This window comes from Rutidosis leptorrhynchoides, chromosome 2 (assembly GCF_046630445.1).
Source record: "Rutidosis leptorrhynchoides isolate AG116_Rl617_1_P2 chromosome 2, CSIRO_AGI_Rlap_v1, whole genome shotgun sequence".
In the NCBI taxonomy this organism is placed as follows: Eukaryota; Viridiplantae; Streptophyta; class Magnoliopsida; order Asterales; family Asteraceae; genus Rutidosis; species Rutidosis leptorrhynchoides.
In genome coordinates, this window is record NC_092334.1 from 427,761,288 (window position 1) to 427,780,156 (window position 18,869).

The 18,869-nt window shown below is 32.3% G+C and overlaps 2 protein-coding genes across 2 annotated transcripts; both read left to right on the plus strand.

Annotated features, from left to right (window-relative positions):
- The first annotated feature begins 313 nt into the window (after positions 1–313).
- Positions 314–2,087, plus strand: LOC139889209 (uncharacterized). Its single transcript, XM_071872172.1, has 3 exons — positions 314–1,086; positions 1,284–1,622; positions 1,811–2,087. The coding sequence occupies exons 1-3, from the start codon at positions 314–316 to the stop codon at positions 2,085–2,087; spliced, it is 1,389 nt and encodes a 462-aa protein (XP_071728273.1).
- Positions 2,088–4,225: 2,138 nt separating this feature from the next.
- Positions 4,226–5,455, plus strand: LOC139889210 (uncharacterized). The gene is made up of 2 exons (XM_071872173.1): positions 4,226–4,414; positions 4,937–5,455. The coding sequence occupies exons 1-2, from the start codon at positions 4,226–4,228 to the stop codon at positions 5,453–5,455; spliced, it is 708 nt and encodes a 235-aa protein (XP_071728274.1).
- Positions 5,456–18,869: the final 13,414 nt, after the last annotated feature.

Genomic DNA, 18,869 nt, shown 5'->3' on the forward strand with positions numbered 1-18,869 from the left:
ATTTTAATCGAGAAAGTTTTAATCACAACTGAAGAATATTGTATGATGGTGTCTTAGGAACATGACATATACGGACTTGGTTGTTGGATTTTTCTAACATTCTCCAATTATATTGGAAACAAAAGGATCCTGCCTCTCCCCGTCATCCTGACCACTTAGGTAAGAAGTTGTCTGAAAGAAACTGGATTGATTATTATATCGATAAGGTTAGCGATCAAATTTCAAATATAACCGTTTTAATTATATTGTCGATTCTTTTAGATTAATATCTAAAAGTTACATTTTACGTTTTCATAAAACAGAAAATTTAAAAATGGAGAACCGCGTTACTCTCGCTTCTATGCAAAAGTTGTGTATAGAAAATCGAAGCGGGCCAATCATTTTAACTACTGAAGAAACCCCAGAAATTGATTTGCACATTATCAAATTAGTCAAAACCTTCTGTCATTTTCAAGGACTTCCAAATGATGACGCGAACTCTCACCTGAGTAAGTTCATCAGTCTGTTCAACTCCTATAAGCAAGGGATAACTGATTCAAATATTTTAAAACTCCATCTTTTTCAATATTCTTTATCTGCACACGCTTTATTGTGGTTTGATGGACTTGATTCCAACTCGATCCATTCATGGGAAGAATTAGCAACAAAGTTCCTGGCAAAGTTCTATCCACCTTCTCTTCAAACCAGTCTAAAGAATGAAATCGTTAATTTTCACCAACGAAATGACGAACTATTAAGCTCAGCATGGAAAATATTTAAGGAGATGCTTAGGAGATGTCCAAATCATTCAATAGGTCAACCGGATCTACTTTGCACATTTTACAATGGTTTGACCGAAAATGATAGATCCACTCTCGACATGGCTTCGCAAGGAAACTTCATGCTGCGCACAGCAACAGAAGCATGGGATCTCCTAGAAACAATTGCAACACGGGAGGAAGACTGGAGTAATGAAGCTGCTGAGCCAGATATTTCTACACAAGCTTTAAAGATGCTAGAATCAAGGTTAGAAGATCTTAATCTTATGCTTCAGAACTTTTCAATTCCTGCTACAATAAATACTGATGTTACCAGAACTAATCTAAGGTATCCTTACCCTAGATGGGCATATAAACAGCTAAATAGTTCGGATTTCAATATAATATTTTCAGTGCACAAAACCTCTGTAAACTCTGAGAAAGTCTTAGCTGATTTTATGATGAAACAACAAAGTATAAATCTTCAAGTCATAGAATGTCAAAATAAGTTTAATAACCTGATCTCCACTTTTGAAAAATTAATAGAAAGTTTTCAACTTACTGTACAACAATTATCAGCAAACTCGAGACTAAATACAAAGAATTTGATGTCCTAATTTTAACTAGGGGAGGGAAAGAGATAAAAGTAGATAATCTCATAAATATAGAGGAACCCCCTACTCAAAACCTTTCCAAAACAGATCCCATAACGCTTAATCAGCCTATAAATCACCCGGATTCTGTTAACCCTGTCACCCCAGATATTATTCCGAGAGCTCGAATACCTTTCCCGGGTAGACTAAGGAAGGAAAGGCAGGACTCTCAATTTGCTAGATATGGGGATATAATTAAAAACCTCCACTTGAATATACGTTTAGTAGATGCGTTAGTCGAAATGCCAAACTGCGCTATATTTTCAAAGAATTACTTTCGAATAAAGAACTATTAAGAGAGATAATTAGCTTACCCTTAAGTGAGGAGTGTTTATTAGTTCTACAACATGGAATTCCCCCCGAGTTAGGAGATACAGGAAGATTCACTGTACCTTGCTACCTGCAATATGTCCAAATCAGTAATGCTTTAGCAGATCTAGGAGCCAGCTTAAACCTAATGCCCTACTCCCTCTTTAAGAAGCTAGGACTTCATGAATCAAGGCCTACACGAATGACTATTCAACTCGCGGATAGATCAGTTAAAATTTCTCTAGGAATTGCTGAGGATATTCTAGTGAGAGTGGATAAGTTCGCATTCCCCGTTGATTTCGTAATCATGGATATTGAAGAAGATTCAAAAGTTCCGCTCATCTTTGGTAGACCGTTCTTAGACACCGCCAAGGCTGTGAATTTGTGATCGACGTACATGAGAAATCTTTAAAACTGAGGGTTAGTAAGGAAGAAGTTACGTTAATGTCAGACAACTTATGAGCCACCCTAGGGAAGAAGATGTTAGTCTCACCGATTCTCTTCAAGAACTCATTGACGAACATTTGGAGGAATCCATGGCGGTATGCAGTCAAGATCAGATTTTTAAGGAATTATTCCCCACACCATACAACGAAAATCTCGACACATGCTCGACCATAGGAAATGGTCAACCACAATCTCTCACCACCTCAAGTAATTCTACGGGCACGACTATAGCACCATTGGGAGAAGGAATCCCATTAACTCTATTAAGGAGAAGACCGAATGAAGAAATGGATTTCATTCAGGTAAATCAGGAACCATGGCAAATGGAAGACTGTGAGGAAACTCCTGAGCTGTCATACGAAACAAAAGAAGAAGTTTCGGAAGACGGGGCATTAAGAAGGACAATTTCAAGAATGAAAGAACAGATAGCTTAAGTTACCGCTCACCAAGAACCTGAAGAATCTGAATATCAAGAAGGGTATGATCCGTTAGATAGGGAGGAAATCACCAGGATGAAATCATCTATCAAGGAACCTCCTGAATTAGAACTCAAGAAATTACCTAAGCACCTGGAATATGCATTCTTAGAAGGAGATTCGCAACTACCAGTCATCATCTCTAAGGAACTTACGCCTAAGGAAAAGGCAGAGTTAACCAAAGTCTTAAAGTCACACAAGAGAGCGATTGCTTGGAAGATTTCCAATATTAAAGGAATCAGTCCAAATTACTGCAGTCACAAGATCTTCATGGAAGATGACTTTAAGCCATCTGTTCAGAGACAGTGAAGGGTGAATCCGAAGATTCAAGAGGTCATCAAGAAAGAAGTAATCAAACTTCTAGATGTAGGTCTGATCTATCTAATTTTCGATTCACAATGGGTCAGTCCTGTACAAGTTGTACCAAAGAAAGGAGGGATGACCGTTGTCAAAAATGATAATAATGAACTGATACCAACTTGGGAAGTCACCGGTTGGAGGGTTTGCATAGATTATGGTAAATTAAACAATGCAACCCGGAAAGATCATTTCCCACTTCCGTTCATTGATCAAATGTTGGAACGATTATCGGGAAATGAATTCTATTGTTTCCTCGATGGTTTTTCTGGTTTTTTTCAGATTACCCTCGATCCTAAGGAAAAAGAAAAAACAACATCACATGTCCTTACGGAACGTTCGCCTACCGACGTATGCCCTTCGGGTTATGTAATGCGCCAGCAACATTTTAGAGGCGCATGGTAGCAATATTCCATGACATGATCGAACGTTGCATGGAAGTCTTCGTGGATGAGTTCTCTATTTTCGAAAGTACCTTCGGTTCGTGCCTTTCTAACTTGGACAAAATGCTCGCCCGGTGTGAAGAATCAAACCTAGTATTAACCTGGGAGAAATGTCACTTCATGGTAAAAGAAGGAATAGTTTGAGGACACAAGATATCCAAATCAGGAATAGAGGTTGATAAAGCCAAAGTAGAAACCAGAGCCAAGTTACCGGAGCCAACTATAGTCAAAGCAGTTCGAAGTTTTCTAGGACATGCCGGATTCTACCGCCGGTTCATCAAGGACTTTTCAAAGGTTACTTGACCAATCACTCACCTCCTTGGAAAGGATGTTCCGTTCAACTTCACTGAAGAGTGCCCTCAAGCGTTCAATTATCTAAAAGGGTAGCTAACACTCGCACCCATCATGATTGCTCCAGATTGGAGTTTACCTTTCGAAATCATGTGTGATGCTAGCGATTTCGCCGTTGGAGCCGTCCTCGGTCAACGGAAAGATAAACATTTTCATCCGATATATTAGACTAGTAAAACTTTGATGGAGCTTAAGAGAACTACACAACCACGTAAAAAGAATTACTTGTCGTAGTATTCACCTTCGATAAATTCTGATCATGTCTTGTCCTATCCAAGACTACAGTCTATACAGACCATTCAGCACTTAAATATATGTTCAATAAGTAAGACGCAAAACCAAGACTTCTAAGATGGATCCTGCTTTTACAAGAATTTGATATCGAGATTAAAGACAAGAAAGGAGCAGAGAACGTCGCAGCGGATCATCTTAGTCAATTAGAGAATCCATCGATGGGACCACTTGTAGAACAAGATATCAGAGACAAATTTCGGGAAGAACAACTTGTGAGCATAGGACAAGCCGAAGTAGGATCACAATTTACTGATACCCTTTGGTACGCAGACATAGCCAACTTTATAGTGGCTGGAATAGTTCAAAAAGGAATGAGCACCTCCCAAAGATGCAAATTCTTCAGAGATGTGAAATCTTAGTACTGGGAAGATCCATACTTGTTTAAAGTCTGTCCAGACCAAGTAATTAGGCGGTGTGTAGACGAAAAGTAAGCTATCGAGATTCTTCATCAATGTCATCACGAGCCAACTGGAGGTCATCATGGAGCTAATTTAACAGCAAGAAAGGTCTACGATTCGGGCTTTTACTGGCCATCTATATTTAAATATGCGCAAGAGCTTGTGAAGAGATGTGACGCATGTCAACGTCAAGGGATGATTTCCGCAAGGAATGAAATGCCACACACTAACATCCAAGCTTGCAAGATTTTTGATATATGGGGTTTAGACTTTATGGAGCCATTCCCTAAGTCTAATGGCATAGAATATGTCATAGTAGCAGTAGATTACGTATCACGATGGGTAGAAGCATAAGCCTTCCCAACAAATGATGCCAAAGTCGTCACCAATTTCCTAAAGAGACTATTCAGCAGATTCGGAGCTCCTCGCGCTATTATCAGTGTTAGAGGTACACACTTATGTAACACTTAGTTCATTAAGGTGATGCAACAGTACGGAGTTACCCACAAGATGTCCACTGCATACCATCCGCAGACTAACAGACAAGCTGAAGTCACAAACAGATCGATAAAGAGAATATTGGAACGCACCATCGGTAATCATGGGAATAGATGGGCTGAGAAGTTGGACGATGCTTTATGGGCATTTCGCACTGCTTACAAAAATCCTCTTGGCACTACACCATACCGGATGATCTACGGCAAATCTTGTCACCTTTCGCTGGAGTTAGAGTACAAAGCTCTCTGGGCGCTGAAGACCTGCAACCTTGATCCTTCTAAAACCAGCAGACATAGAAAAATACAGTTAAATAAATTAGCTGAATTAAGAGATCAAGCGTACGAGATGTCATATATCTACAAGGAGAAGACGAAGCTTTTACACGATGCAAAATTAATTCTGATAAAGTTCGCTCCTGGAGATAAAGTTCTACTCTTCAATTCGAGACAAAAGAAATTTTCTAGTAAGTTTAAATCTAGATGGAGTGTGTGATTACCCGGAAATTTTTGACCAAATTTAAACTTAATCTTTATATGATTTCGACATGATAAGCAAAGTCTATAATGTTGAGTCTCAAAAGTTTTGAACTATTTTATGAAATCATTTGACCTTCGACCAGTTCCGACGATTCACGAACAATTAATTGTAAATAGATATATGTGTGTGTGTGTGTGTATATATATATATATATATATATATATATATATATATATATATATATATATATATATATATATAATAATTGAAAATATAATTTGAAGTATTATATGTTGTTGTTATTAAATTAATAAAATAAAAATAGGATATTATATATATTATTTAAAATATATCTATATATGTAAATAAAGTATATTAGAAATAAATATTAAATGATTGTAATACTCGTTAGACGTTCCGATTATTATTTAGGGAAGTTTATAGCGAACTTATGTGATTTTAAAATAAACGGTGATCCGAAAATAAGTTATATCAGTTTTAGCTTTATTAAAAATATATTTGGAATCTATTTGATTAATTTTAAAAATATTTAATTTTGAGTTGGGATCAAGCTCGAATGGCAGGTCAATTTTTATGATTGACATTAAACAAGTCTAAATACGAATTCATGACGAGATAAAGATAAACGTTGATCCATAATTAAGTTATATAAGATTTAGGATTATTAAGAATATTTTTACTATGATGAGTTGAGTTATAATACTCCGTACATATTACTTAAAACTACAAATAAATATTAGACGAACCTTTTTTATCAGGTTTTAAACAATTTATGACCAGAATAAATAAATAGACTTAATTTAAAATTTTGAGATTTTTAGGAACACTTTTATATTTCAACTGTTTAGCAATGGACACGAAATAATATTAATATAAATGAGTGTCGGTAATAAAATGCCAAGATTTATGGCTGCTAATCGATTCTAACACGTTTATTATTATTATATATTATTAATATTATTATTATATACATTTCTATTTTCAATTGGTACCTGTAAAATGATTAAGCGTAAATGATTGAAAAGATTACTGTATGTTACTGTTTCCTTTTAGAATTCCATTCACAAACTGCATATCTATTATATGTATATATATATAATATATATATATACTTGGCACATACATAGATGACATTCGAAATCCACATGACAACCTTTCTTGTTCTTCTTCTCCAACACCACAACCGGCCACAATACCGCCACCACAACTCCACCGACGCCCACTACCACCTTATCACCATCCAACACCTCCATCAACCGCCACTCACTCTCTCTTCTTTCACTCCTTATCTCTTTGTGAATCACCATAAACAACCCGCCATCTTTCGACCACCTTTGAAACCACCACACTACTACTTCTTTTTCTTCAACGATTACCACCACCAAGAACCATCACCCTCAACCATCACCACCACGACCTTCCACCACACTCGTATACGATCATCGAGAGTTACCACCTTGAAACCCACTTCTATATCGAGACCCAACCATATATTCACGTTCACTTGTCACTTTTAATCATTACAACTTATGTTCATGACCTGCTACTACTCCTGTACATATGATCGAATCAAACAAAGCCAAACACCATGTAAGATTTCTGCTGCACGTGCTATTTTGTTGCCAATATATGTTATGTGCAAACCCTACTGCTACATCTTATAACATTTCTGTTTTCAATCCTCAATCTAACTGTTGCATTCGATAGAACAACCACCACCTTACACCAACATAAACCCACTTCTATTTTTCTATATCTGCTGGTGTAACCCTCTTGATACTCGTTCCTATTTCCATAAATTATGTCACTGCTACTGAACGAGCTGCAGCAATATTATTTTTCTGTTTTGAACAATTAACAAGGAGATGATGATTAGGATTATAATTTTAAGATAGTGATAGTGAAGTAAGGAACGTGTTAATGATTGATGAAGATACAGTAACAAATAATGATACATTGGTTTAGGCTATAAGTAATTGAGTTGTTGCATTGGGCTTTTAGAATGGACTTAATGATTTGGACTTGGTTAATTTGTGCTGTTGGGCTGATTTCTGTGTCTGTATTCTGTTGGGCTAAGACCCATCGGTTGTTTATGTTGTAAGATGATAAAATAAGCGATGATGATGTTTCTGTATTCGGTGGACACACTATTGATAACGATGATGATGATTAATAAGGTTAATAATATAGATATTAGATGATGATGATGAAGTGATTAATTGGGTTTCATTATGGAGAAGAAAGAACATATAGATATAGGATATACAGGTTTAATTGGGAATTAAAACTGAAAAGAAGTAGCAGAGCAGTGGTCTGGGCATGTGTTGAGAAACGAGAGGTGTGGGGTTCGATTCTAGGCTAGGACATAATATATATATTTTTTTTTAAACAATAGCGTGCTGGGCTGCTAATTGAACTATGTATCCTATGATTGTTGGGCCGAAAAGCTGTTGTCTTCTGTTGGGCTGAGGACTAGCTCTTATGATTGGGCCTCAAAATTGCAAGCCCATTGATAATATATGATGGTAACCGAATCAGTTCATGAATATATATATATATATATATATATATATATATATATATATATATATATATATATATATATATATATATATATATATATAGATTTAGGTTGGTTATTAAATCAGAAAAGCATAGCAGAGCAGTTGGTTAGGGATGTTTGTGTTATACGAGAGGTCGTAGGTTCGAACCTGGACTGAGGCATTTTATTTTCTGTTTTGGAAGCTTGTTCTCTAAGGTAGTATTATTATTATTATTATCATTATTATTATGATTATCATTATTATTTTTATTAGTATTATCATAAGTATTAGTATTATTATTAGTAGTATTATTATCATTATAGTTATTAATATAAATATTAGTATCATTATTATTATAGTAAAATCATTATCTTTATAGTTATTATTATTATTAGTATTCATTATTAATAAAATTAACATCTTTATTAAAAAGTATCATTTTTATTAAAGTTATCATCTTATCATTTATATTAAAAGTATCATTTTTAACTCTTTTTTCATTATTATTATGTTTATCATTACTAATATTTTTTTAGTATTATTATAATTATGACAAAATAAACGATATATATATATATATATATATATATATATATATATATATATATATATATATATATATATATATATATATATATATATATATATATATATATATATAATACATGTAACATAACAAAATTTATATTTTTATCTATTTTAAATATATAAAATGAATATATGAAACATATAGGTTATTAATATAAAAATGATATAATTTTGTTCGATCACAATTATGTGTGTTAATATATAAGTAAATGATATAGGTTCGTGAATCCGAAGCCAACCTTGCATTGTTCAGTTGTTCAATGCCGTCATATGTATTTTTACTACAAAATACAGTATCGTGAGTTTCATTTGCTCCCTTTTTAAATGCTTTTGCAATATATATTTTTGGGACTGAGAATACATGCGCTGCTTTTATAACTGTTTTACGAAATAGACACAAGTAATCGAAACTACATTCTATGGTTGAATTATCGAATCGAATATCACCCTTTTTAGTCTGGTAATCTAAGAATTAGGGAACAGAAACCCTAATTGACGCGAACCCCAAAGATAGATCTATTGGGCCTAACAAACCCCATCCGGGTTACGGATGCTTTAGTACTTTGATTTTATCATATCCGATGAGAGTCCCGGAATGATGGGGATATTCTAGACGCGTTTTGTTAATGTCGATTACCACGTGTTCACCATATGAATGATTTTTATCTCTATGCAGTTTGTGCGAAATGCCTGATATGAGATGTATATTGAAACGAAAAATGAAAATCTTGTGGTCTATTAAAATTATGGAAATCATTGATTATGATAAACTAATAAACTCACCAACCTTTTGGTTGACACTTTAAAGCATGTTTATTCTCAGGTATTAAGGAAATATGTCACTGTACATTAGCTCATTTTAGGGATATTACTTGGAGTCATTCATGGCATATTTCGAAAGACGTTGCATTCGAGTCGTTGAGTTCATCAAGATTAGTATTAAGTCAATTATAGTTGGATGTATTATGAAATAGTATGCATGCCGTCAACTTTCGATGTAAAGAAAGTTTGTCTTTTGAAAATGAATGCAATGTTTGTAAAATGTATCATATAGAGGTCTAGTACCTCGCGATGTAATCAACTATTGTGAATCGTTTATAATGTATATGAATGGGTCCTTTCAGTTGGTATCAGAGCGGCGGTCTTAGCGAACCAGGTCTGCATTAGTGTGTCTAACTGATAGTCATTAGGATGCATTAGTGAGTCTGGACTTCGACCATGTCTGCATGTCAAAAGTTTTGCTTATCATTGTTTGTCGGAAATCGCCTGCTTATCATTCTTAGTATAGACACGTCTTACTGCATTGATTGTATGAATAGTGTATAGACAAAATTCATATCATAGCGTATATGTTACTGTAAACTTTGTCTGACATATCCCGTAAATTCCTCCGTAATCTATGAAATCTTTTGCGCTATATATATAGATATTCTATGTAATTATAATACCACCCGATAGCCAGAAAATCATTTCATATCGAAAAATCCTTTATTCAATCGAACAAAATGGAATTCATCATTAGTTCAAGTCCCTCGAATTCCGATATAGAATCCCATTCAAGCTCCGAAAGCAGTGTGACTGGAATGGATCAACCAATCAGCCAGAGGCGGAGATTGGGGGATGTTTAGGGATGCTTTGCATCCCCCAACTCTTCAAATAAGCGAAATATATTGTGTTAAAAATTGTATATTAGTTGAAAATATCCCCCAACAAATAAACATAAGCATCCCTTAATTCATCCCCCATCCGTGAATCATCAAATTTTTCCCCAAAACCTACATATTTTGCTCAAAATCATCAAATTTTGCTCAAAAATCTCCAAATTTACCCCAAAAATTTCATAATTTGCCTAAAAACCTCCATTTTTTCCCAAAACCTCCATATTTTGCCCAAAAAATTGCTAGTTTTTTTTGCCCCCGATGAAAAAAAATTACTGCTTCCGCCACTGTTCATAAGCATCCCCTATTCTGTATTCCTGGCTTCGCCTCTGCAATCAGCCATCATCTATTTTGGATGAATTGGGGATGGGTTCGTAGCCTCCTCAATCATTGGAGACAAGAAGAAGGCGATCCTTTCCATCCACCACATTGCCCTCTTGGCGAAGAACCTGAAGCACTTACAGGCGAACCTGTCAAACACCATTTTCTCTCTCATTTCCAGAGTATCTCGTCACGATTATATACTACATCAAATTCTAGATTTTATTTATCCGCTCGTCCGAACCGACAATCACCCTGGTGTAATAGAAGAAGTCAACGATCTTCGCGCTCGGGTAGTGGCTTTGGAGAATATGGTGCAAAGGTTAGAAGCACCAGCAGCATAACCAGTACTACCATCATCAACGCCAACGGTACCATTACCACCCCCAACCACAACCGCGTCGTAAACCTCAACTTTACAATCTGTCCCACGAGCACCAATGTCATACGCCCTGTAGATACCAAGGAATACCAACAACAACAAACGATGAATTGTTGATTCATAACGTCATTGGCGAAACACTCCGCGGTGATTATGTAATCTCTAAAGTCTTACAGATTATCTATTCTAATCCTAACCATAAATCAGATGAGTGAATCGAAATGATAGAAGGAAGAGTAGAAACCCTGACAAGAATGATGCGTGATTTATAAGCTAGACTTGTTTTACCAACAGCATCAACAGTACCGTAGCATCACCATCACAGTCAGTGTCATCAGAATCAACAGCACCTATAACATCACAAACTCAGTCAGTTCAAGATTCACTGTCGACATCATTACGAATTAATAACGCGTATATTGTATCAACGAGTTATGAAGTATTAATTCACTCCCTCTGAAGAAATTATATGTATATTTTATATATATATAAATTTTGAGATCAAAATAAATCTTTCCATACTTAGCTATTATGTGTAAAACTTAACTACTCGGTTAATTCATATTACTAATATGCAATGAGGTACGTCCTTCGTCCGCAACTTAACCATCGTTAGCTACAATTTCTGTCTCAATTCAATAAATTCCAACTCATAATAAACCAAGTGTATTATTTAAATATATGTTTGATTTTACACTTTCATCATCGATGTACTCGAAACTTTCCAAATAACATCATTCGTACCTGGCGAAGTTCACAAGAATTTCACAAAAACCAGCATCATGTATCAACAAATAACGAAGTATTGATTCATAATATTAATGAAGAAATACTTAAGTAATTTCTAAAGTTTTAGGGATTACTCAATTTTAGTTTCAACCATAAATCAGATGAGTTTAATTTAATATTAACTCATTAAATCTATGTTACATCTAAAGAAAATATACACATATATATTTTCGTAAAGACTGTAATAAAATTCTTTTGTACAAAATATTAATTGTGAAAAAAAAATTTAACGGGTAGGTAATACCCGAGAGATATATAAATTCACAATTAATATGGTACATTCTTCGAATCTGATTCAGCAATCAACAAATATACACACTATTTTCTCAACAATATACATTCTTTTATAAAAATCAAAACAACCATACTCGTTCAAATTCAATTACATATGCTGATCTTGAAATCGCAGAATTCAATTCGAAATATAACCAGTATCATCACTCTTACATTCCTATATCTTTCCAAGTTATACTTTGACTTCAAAACTGTGCAAGAACATCATATGTATATTAACGATTACAATCTGTGTTTAAACCCTCCGAAATTCCTGAAGACACTTCAAATAATGAACAATCGATATGATGATCCAACCACATGTTATCCATAGTTATGTATCTGAAAAACTCTTGAAACCAAAGTCATAGTTTAACACGTATCCGTGCCAGACCCTTTGGCATTTATTAGCTAAAATAACTTTTCAATTTCTTTTCAAAGTAGCCAGTTTTGCCACAGCTCCAGCAAGTCGACTTCAACTTTTCAGTCAGACTAACCTTATTATAACCTTGATATATACGTTGCCCTTTCGCCATCGTTACCGGGGAACCATTTATATTCCACCACATTAGCAGTAAACTTATCAGCAACCGTAATGATCTAGGATTTTCCGAAAAATCATCAAAACCCCATCATTTACTCATCTGCATCTTGTAACGGGAATTCCCATACGAATCATCAGTAATTAGCAATCAGTATTTTGAAATCTCGCAGCATTTCTACGACAACAGTTATATGTGTACATATAACATCTATCTCCTGGACTTACATACTTCGAATGTGAATTTTCTGAAAAACACCCTAAACTGTGAACTAGTTCTCGAAATTTTGAAAAAATGCCAATGAAGCAGCAAAAACAATAAACAACCTTAACAGTAAAAAGTTTGATGATAAATAATAATGTGTTGGTAAAGCTCAGAAAAAGAGAAGGTTTGGAACTGGAAAACGGATTGAGCCAGTTATGAAGGAGGCTGTGGACAAATCACAAAGACTAAACCGCCTTCAAAGAATCCAAATGATTCAGTATCTACTGAAGTCATTAATGAATACCGTGCTCCTGACTCTAAACCCTTGCGGACAATATTCTTCACAATCCTCTGATATTAAAAATTTTAAGATATCATCGTATCTTTCATTATAAATATCCTCCATATTTCTAAAGATATTTCAATAATTATTCTTATCCGAAATCATTTACCTCTTCGCACTATCTGTATTACATCATAAAAAAAACTATTTTTGCTTCTAAATTTTGAAACCTTCAAGTTTAAAATAAGAATGTTTTTGAAGTAGTGTTGGAAACTGAAGCATGAGTTAGTATAATATAATGACACTTGATCAACGTGATTATATTACAGTAAGTCATGCTGAATTTCTAAATGGAACGTGATGATTCACAGATCATAACATCATCATGTGCCATGTTACACGACTCTGGTATTCTATTTAACCCCTAAGAATATCAAGAAAAATGTTTTCCTGATGATTCGGTCTAGTCCGAGGTATTCTAGTAATTTGACAAATCAAGATTTTGTCATTACAATTCCTTTCTTAGAACATTAATTATGTTCATTTCAAAATCCATACCTACAAATTCTGGACCATTATTCGCTTGACTTGAAGTCGGGAAGGGGAGACAAAAGTATGGAACTCTTGAATATAAAAGAAAATATAAAGCTCGACAACAACACATAAATTACAAATCATGCATATCAATACGTATTACCACGTAGAGGCACGGGAGTATTAAAATTACTATAACCCCAAGGTAATAGTAGAAATAAATAAAATCCTCCGGTGGTAGATGAAAGATAAGAATGACAGATATGAAAGTGAGGAGTATATCAAGAATCAGTACTGGATGGAGCATATTAACGAATACTTTAAAATATGAGTTGAGGGAGAAAGAATAGAAGGTGTAAATTACAAGGAAACGAAGGGGGTGGATTTATATTAAAATATCCGACAGAGCAATCAAAACAGATTATCGCATTTAATCAAAGCGGATCCTAACTTCCATAATTATCAAAGAACCAAATCTTATTACAAAGATTTTCTCTAAATTCCTTGAATTCCGGAAATCAACCGTGACTATGTCATTGGTTAAAAAGAACGTGCATTTACTCATTTCATTCTTTTGTGATAACTTCACTCATACTCTTCACAAAAATTAAATTGCTTTATCTATATTACCTTATGATAATAAAACTCTAATTTCCAATTCGTATACGTCATGAAAACATACTTATTGTTAGCCATGACCATCCCATTCAAATTTCGGGACGAAATTTCTTAAACGAGTAGGTACTGTGATAACCCGAAAAATTCCAACCAAATTTAAACTTTATCTTTATATTATTCTGACACGATAAGCAAAGTTTGTTAAGTTAAATCTCAAGAATTTTTAACTGTGTTCATACATTCATTATAACATCGGCCAAATTCCGACGATTCACGAACCGTTATATATAAATAGATATGTATATATATGTGTATATATATATATATTATAACTTGAGAATATTAATAAAGTATTAAATGTATGATACTTTACACGAACGTATTTGTTTCAATATATTTATCGATGGAATTAGAAGATAATATCAAATGATTGATTTATCAGATACATTGTGATATGATTACGGGTCCATGTTATGAGGTCCACTGTGATTTAAGAAATCTATTCTTTTTGACAACATTCGGAAAATGGTAAAGTGATTTATAAGTAAGAACGTGGAGTGTAAATAACTTAAATGTTGGATATCGACAAGTTAAGTAACTCGACATTTTTCATTAAGATGATTTCATACGTTTATTTAACCTTTGTACTTTATCCCATGCTTCACCACCAGACTGTAATTTAAAAACTTGAAACCTATTATGAATATATATGATTCTACTTTTCTAAAACGTTTTATGATATAACGATTTCCATTATTTTAACCTTTAAACAAAATGATTCTTAAATATATTTAGTTTTGGAAAACAAAATTATCATATTTATTTGATTTAGTTTCAAACGTACAAAAATGTTTTCAGTCTAAAAAAGAACTTTATTATTAAAACGTATATAACTTTTATAAATATCTAGAACCACTTTTGACAAATCATTACTTAACCAGTATGATAAAGATAACGATATTTATATTTTATTTTATTAAATATATATAACGATTTAAATTAATATTATATATATTTGTACGCGTATTATACGTACATAGTTTTATACTTTTACTATACTTAAACTTTACCTTTACTTTATTTTTACTTTACTTTAACTTTAATAATTTACTTTAATAATTCTTACTTTAATAATTCACTTTAATAATTCATACTTTAATAATTTACTTTAATAATTCACTTTAATAATTCACTTTAATAATTCACTTTAATAATTCATACTTTAATAATTCACTTTAATAATTCATAGTTTAATAATTCACTTTAATAATTCACTTTAATAATTCATACTTTAATAATTCACTTTAATAATTCAAAAATCTATTATAAATAGAATTCAATAGGTTTTATTATTTCATAGAAACTTGAAAATATTTTCTCTAAACTCTCTCAATCGATTTATATATATATATATATATATTTACTCCGTATTATTTCAAGATATTATTAGTATACATAAAATATTACGACGGAGTGCTGTCCGAGTGATTTCGAAATTGTTTTTCGAGCGGGATAGAGCTAAGGAAATTATGGGTTATAGCTATGGAGGTTATGGGTATGGTTCGGGAGTATTACTCGTGAGTCAAACTAGTGTTTATCATCCCCGTTGCATCTACGTACTTTTCCTGCAATATTGAATCTCAATATTGATACGTGAGCACTCATAACTTAACTTTTATATATTATTAGTGTATCCCTGACTAGTGCTCGAGTATATAGGATTATGCATGCTTATACGTTCATTATTGTCGTTAGATAGGTTTTGTCGAATCTTGAATTAAATACATATGCTATTAAGATAAGGTATATGATATGCATGTCGTTGGAAAGCTCGCGAAAAATTGAGAACTTTTCATTTAGATATCGAATAGTTTCGATGAACGGTTTAGAAGTTATAGTCAATTGAATTTTTGTAAAAGTGATTATTATTATCGTCGTTATTATCGTCGTTATAATCTTATTATTATTATTATTATTATTATTATTATTATTATTATTATTATTATTATTATTATTATTATCATCATTGTCGTTATTAATAAAAGATATTATTTTTATTTTTATTATTATTATTATTATCATTATTATCGTTAAGGTTATAATTAGTATTATTATTATTATCATTCTAATAGTTATTAGTATTATCATTAATATTATTATTATTAGTATTATTATAATTAAAACTAATATTAGTAACATCTAATTATTATGATTACTATTATTATTATTAATATGAACGCGATATAAAAGACGACTAAAAGCTATTAAACGAAGCAATTAGGAAATAATGAGTATGAGTATCATGATGAAATTAAGATATTGTAAGATATTGATTTAAAGGAAAAATATCGTTTTCATTATTTTACTATTATTATTATTAAAAGTATTATTAATATTAAAACTATCATTTTTACTAAAATTATTATTTTTAATAAAATATCATTGTTAATATGAAACATCATTATTATTATCATTTTAGTACTATTATTAATAAAAATTATCATTTTATCATTTTTAGAAAATATAATTATTGTTATTTTTATTAGTAGAATAATAATAATTATTACAAAATAATACAACTTTTACTTATTATTATTATTATTAATATTATTTTATCAAATAAATATGTGATACAAAGATATTTTACTACGTATAATATAATTACATTAATAATACCTATCATATTATTTTATGATATTAAATGAACTTTATAAATTTTATTACTTAAGATATATAAAAGTATATTTTTATTATATAAATTTTAATATAAAATTTTATTTATTAATAAAAGAACTATATTATTTACTTTAATAAAATCTGTTAAAAATATATAACTATATAAAACGACTATATTTAAACTATATAATAATCATGTATAAATTTTGGAAGACATTTTGGTCAATATAACTTTTGTTGACTTTTGCATATTTAGTCTCGAGCATTAGGATTGTGATACACTACGACTTGACCTAAATTGTTAGACAGATATTGATCAAACATATAAATATATATAATTAATATAGGTTCGTGAATCCGAGGCCAACCTTGCACTTGTTCAAAGCCATCATATGCTTAATTATTACGAAATACAATATTGTGAGTTTCATTTGCTCCCTTTTTAAATGCTTTTGCAATATATATTTTTGGGACTGAGAATACATGCGCTGCTTTTATAAATGTTTTACGAAATAGACATAAGTAATTGAAACTACATTATATGGTTGGATTATCGAAATTGAATATCGCCCTTCAAGTCTGGTAACCTAAGAATTAGGGAAATGGCCCCTAATTGACGCGAATCCTAAAGATAGATCTATGGGCCTAACAAACCCCATTCTGGAATTTGGAATGCTTTAGTACTTCGATTTAAATGGTGATTACGATTGCCAATATTTATGGCATACTTGCGAGTATGCGGGGGATATTCTATATGCATTATGTTAATGTCGGTTATCAGGTGTCCATCATATGAATGCTTTTTATGCACTTGCGAGTGTAATGAGATTTATGGAAAAATGAGAATCTTGTGGTCTATTATATAAATGGGAAATGATTGATTATGATAAACTAATGAACTCACCAACCTTTTGGTTGACACTTTAAAGCATGTTTATTCTCAGGTATTAAGAAAATCTTCTGCTGTGCATTAGCTCATTTTAGGGATATTACTTGGAGTCATTCATGGCATATTTCGAAAGACGTTGCATTCGAGTCGTTGAGTTCATCAAGATTATTATTAAGTCAATTATAGTTGGATGTATTATGAAATGGTATGCATGCTGTCAACTTTCGATGTAAAGAAAGTTTGTCTTTTGAAAACGAATGCAATGTTTGTAAAATGTATCATATAGAGGTAAAATATCTCGCGATGTAATCAACTATTGTGAATCATTTATAATGTATATGAACGGGTCCTTTCATAATGTTCGAGTTTGCATATAAAGGGTCGAGGTTGATTCTCAAATAATATATATACTTTGAGTTGTGATCGAGTCTGAGACATGTATATAATGGGTCACGACACGTATTAATTAATTCGAATATAATATATTAAACTATATATGAATTATTGAACTGCTAACTGTGGACTACTAGCTGTGGACTATCAACGTTGGACAATTAAAATGAATTAAAATATTGATTATAATATATGAAACTAAATAATTATTCAAGTTTTCCACTTGATTTCATTTTAAACCTCATTTGTATCTTGACGATTTCAATCTGCATTTAAACCTTTCATGATTCTTGAAAACACCTCAATCGAGAGGATGAACCAACCGCACTTCAGCTATGAAAGGAAAGATTGATGCATATAGTTATGCACCTGAAAACACTCAGAACCTGAGTAAACGTTTAACCTGTATCTGTGCTAGCTCCTTTAGAATTGTTATTACCGAAAATAACATTGCAATTCTTTTTCAAATTAGCCAATTTTGTCACAGCTTCAGCAAGTCAACTTCGACTTTCATTCAAATAAGCCTTATTATAACTTTTATATATAAGTTTGCTTTTCGTCATCATTACCGAAGAACCATTTATATCCCACCACATTAGCAGTAAACTTACCAACAACTTCATTACTCATTAACTTAAATCTCCGAAAAACCATTATATTTGTTCATTAAAACCATATCATATACTCATCGACATCTAGTAATGATAGTTGACAT